The sequence below is a fragment of the Bactrocera tryoni genome, chromosome 5, assembly GCF_016617805.1.
Source record: "Bactrocera tryoni isolate S06 chromosome 5, CSIRO_BtryS06_freeze2, whole genome shotgun sequence".
NCBI classification, from domain to species: domain Eukaryota; kingdom Metazoa; phylum Arthropoda; class Insecta; order Diptera; family Tephritidae; genus Bactrocera; species Bactrocera tryoni.
The window spans coordinates 50,472,306-50,476,496 of record NC_052503.1 but is presented as its reverse complement, the minus strand read 5'-3'; the positions used below and the strand labels follow the sequence as shown (position 1 = coordinate 50,476,496).

General features: G+C 32.8%; 1 protein-coding gene across 1 annotated transcript; it reads left to right on the top strand.

Moving 5' to 3' along the window:
- Positions 1-2,396: 2,396 nt before the first annotated feature.
- On the top strand, positions 2,397-3,331 carry LOC120778348. The gene is made up of 3 exons (XM_040110137.1): positions 2,397-2,603; positions 2,664-2,836; positions 2,896-3,331. The coding sequence occupies exons 1-3, from the start codon at positions 2,397-2,399 to the stop codon at positions 3,329-3,331; spliced, it is 816 nt and encodes a 271-aa protein (XP_039966071.1).
- Positions 3,332-4,191: the final 860 nt, after the last annotated feature.

The following is a 4,191-nucleotide window of genomic DNA, read 5'->3' as shown; positions in this document are numbered from 1 at the left end:
GCAATAGGACTGATGAGGAAATTGTCAGTTCCATTGTTGATGCAGAAGCAGATCCACTGCAAATGGATAACGACGGGTCTGAAGATGAAGAGGAGACTGAGGAAATGCTAAAAACACCGTCACTTGCAGGAGTTCTGTATTGCATTCACAGCCTCAGAGCCCACTTCGCGCCAAAAAATAAATACATTGCTGAATTAGAAGGCATGGAAGGAGACATTCTCCATAATGAGATGTCTTTCCAATCTAAAATAACAACAATTTTTTTTAAATGTAATTTTTTAAGACTTCGTTCTGTGCAAAATTTTTTCAAGCATGGGCGACAAAGATCTCATTTGTTCCTTACATTTTTATGTTTTGTTTTTTATATGAATTTTACTTTTGTTTTTTTCTGTTCACTATGTGTATAAATATACTAAATTACTTTTCAAAAGTATCTAATAAATACTTACATACTCGTAGCTTAAAAAAGTAGTTATTTCATATGTGCACTTTTATATAAGCCTTAAAAGGTACATAAAGCGGAATTTTCATATAAGCCCTAAAAGTGCTGTTATCCGGGGTTTTCATATAAGACTTCCCCGGATAAAGTGTTTCAATTTTGAGCATTTCGTTCGGCTCTTATATCCGAAAGATACTGTAAATGCAAATTATTAAAAAATACATAACAAACGACAGTTTTCTATTTGCATTCTCTATTATTTTACTCGTAAATCAACTAGCTTTCACCTAATGATATTTATAAAATACTTTTATAAGATACTGTCGAAGTGGCAACACAGCGGGCCGAATACACACGCAAAATTGTAACGTAAGTATAGGTGCTCTGCCATAATGCATATATGTACATACTTATATATGTAATATACTACATATAACCAGGCATACGTTCTTTTGGACGTATCCCAGTAAACAAAAATTAAGCAAGCATTTTTGAATGCCACTCAATCAACATTACAAGTTGTGGTTAGGTTCCTTCTAGTTAAGAAAAGAGTAAAACAAGAAACAACGTAAACTTCGATTGCACCAAAACTATAATACCCTACAAATACAGAGCCATACAGAGGACATGATTTTGATCATGAAACCCAAGGAACTTTGTTTTAGTATGGGGTATGATAATATTTGTACGATACTACTCCGACTCCTATATACTACATATATATGTATGTATAATGATTTTCGTTTTTCTAACAAACTTTTTGTCGAATACGTCGGTCAGTGTACATATGTATGTATATGTTATATGTATATGCATATATATAACAACTCTGTTATAACCGCTAAGCGGTGTCGACGATAATAAAAGAGAGGAAGAAGATACATATATGTATGTATATATGTATATAAAGTCTGACTTACTTATGCTTAAATGTATTTACATACATATATGTATGTATATACAGTGGAACATCCATATTCCATAATTCGAACTTCTATAACACAAACTCTTGAATTGGTAATCGAAGTCAAATTTCATACAAATTTCCTCCCACTACTCGAGGTCTCTCTAACTATATGCACATATAATTGCCGATTGCATCCGATCCTCTAGTTGACGGGTTGCACCTTAAAGTATTTCCCTGGCTTTGATTCTTGCAAGTTGCAAGAATATAAATTGTTCGGTTGCACGCGAACTTAATGCTTCCTTACTCGTTTCTTTTTTTAATAGACACATTTACCAGCTTACATACACACATAGATATGTAATTACTTATTTTCGGATGTCTATACATACCCAGTTTTAAATGGACCAATTACGTTGGATTTATGTATGTATGTATATATGGTATGTAAGTATGCTTGTGTCTGTTCATTGAGGTGATCCTTAAAAATTAATTTTATCTTCGTTCTCAGTTAAAAAAAGGTACGTGAAGGCCCTTACGCTGTGAGCAAAGTGTATATTCAAAATTTCAAAATCTTTTAAGTCCTACTGAATGTAATCTAAATTTTGAGACAATAAAAAGTTAACTAGTTTTTGACAACTTTGTCGAAGAAGTTAAGATTTTGTAGAAATAAATTAGAAATTTTTTATTTAGGAGCACCGTTATTGATAAACTTAAAATCGAAACATACATACTTATGTATATTGGTACTAATTTAAATGAGAGGTTATGTAATTAATATACATACATATATGCATACATATACACATATGTAGATATGTGAGTAAACACGTGCAGATAACTATACACGGAAGTAAGTATATAATATGCAAACGAATTTCGAAGAAACGCCCCAGAAATTCCTTAAACGCTTCTGAGAATTTATAAGAATAAAAAGAAAGGAATATACTTGTATACATAGCACAAAGCGCCTCGAAAATTCTTAAGAAAACTTTGACAATTTTTTTATTTTCACAATAAAAGCGTGTTTTCTGAAATTTGAAAAGAATTACAATGAATATCTATTTTAAAGCTGAAACGAATCCAGCAGGTTGGGTTGCAGATCAACAACATCAATCACTAATTCAGTATCGTCGTTCTCCATTTGAGTTTCCATCAACACAATATGAATCGTATCAGGAAAATGGCACTAAATATCTTAAAAGCTTAAAACCGATATCAGATGCTCTTCAAGATGAGCTAAACGCATGCACAGGCGAGGTAATATAAAAAAAAACAAATTTCGTGCTAATAGTGATTCTATAAATCGATCCATTTCAGGTATTTCTTAGCGGCATACCGCCGGAAATTCCAGCAGAATCTATTGCCGAAATCGCTGCATTAATAGGTGAGATATATATACTGAGGTACAAGGTAACATTCTCTGGGAATTCTCGAGGCTTTGCTTATCTTCAATACATAAATCCCACACTCATGCAGCTGGCTATAATTCGGTAAAAATTTCGTAATCTTCATAATAAATATTCCACTAATATCTCGAATTTATATGTAGCTTGCCGGCTCTTTTTCGACAACACTCATTACCCATGATTCGCGTTCGCCAATCACGAAACTCTTCAAAACTTTTACTGAAGAAAACTTATTGCATTTCGCCACAGAATGTTTATGAAATGTTACGTAACCTAATAGCTTTTGACAAATTAGTCGGACGCGAAATATTTCCCGGTTATTTTGAATATCAAATAATATTTAAATGCAATGAAGAAGCAGTTCATGCTCGACGTGATCTTTTGCGCACCATTTCCAAGTTTGGAAAAAATGCCATAGTGGTTTGGGATACTAGTAGTGAAGAAACGGATTTTACAAAGGATTTCATTAGGTGCGAAAACAAAGTGAAAGTAGAGACGAAACACACTACTTTTCTTCTCCCAAGAGACTCTCAGTACTCTGCATCAATGACCGCCGAAATTGGTTTCCTTGAACTTTAACGAAGTTGCTAAAAGAAGAGATAGTATCAAGAAAGATGATGATGTTAGAAACAGAACAATTAGATACATACTTACATATATGCGTCCAATATTAAGTCGCAGATCTGCATAAATATAAGCATATTCATGTGCATACCTTTAAATTTAAAGCTATGTGTTATGAATTATTACTACTGTCGAGGAACTTAATGAATAATCTTGTACGAATATTTTTTGTTTAAATAATAAATTGGTAAAATTTAATGGGATTTTAGTAATTTCAAACCTACTATTCTCTGTAAGTATACAAGTATAGTAGGAGTAAGCAAGTCTTAGCTCTGAAGCTCGAGGATTTTACACTTGGTGAGTGTTACGCAGTAAAGCAGTTTCCTTGTTGTTGATGCCTTCATGCCGACAAATAAAATCTATTAATAGAGTACGAGTTTAGGGGTAGGTGATGGACGAACTATTTGGGATCTCTGCCTGAAAATTTACTATTGCCACTGTCATGGTATCCTTTTTATCTGATATGGTTTGTGCCATTGGCACGAGTGACGGTTTAATTTCATAAAATGGAAGTGATTGCAGCTGAACTATTGTTAAGTTTCAATATTTGCCAAAAAATGAGTTTCTATAAGCATTCTAATTGAAAATATCTCCGATTAAACCATTCCCAGATATCTGTTTTTAGTAGTGTCTTTTTGAGATCCTGCAGTATAGTGGAATTATTGCTTTTCTCTGCTTTTCATAATAAGAGTTTACCCTTTAATAAAAAACCTGTGTGGTTTTCTTATTGTCATCTCTTAAGAATTTGATTCTGTTAAGTTATTGGAAATTATCAAACTTTGTAGAACAGGTATGATTATCATCTAAGGTTAACT

Coding starts and splice junctions, on each gene's coding strand:
- LOC120778348 (XM_040110137.1), top strand. CDS start 2,397: ATGAATATCTATTTTAAAGCTGAAACGAATCCAGCAGGTTGGGTTGCA. Junction 2,604..2,663: donor TAAACGCATGCACAGGCGAG/GTAATATAAAAA, acceptor GATCCATTTCAG/GTATTTCTTAGCGGCATACC. Junction 2,837..2,895: donor ATGCAGCTGGCTATAATTCG/GTAAAAATTTCG, acceptor ATTTATATGTAG/CTTGCCGGCTCTTTTTCGAC.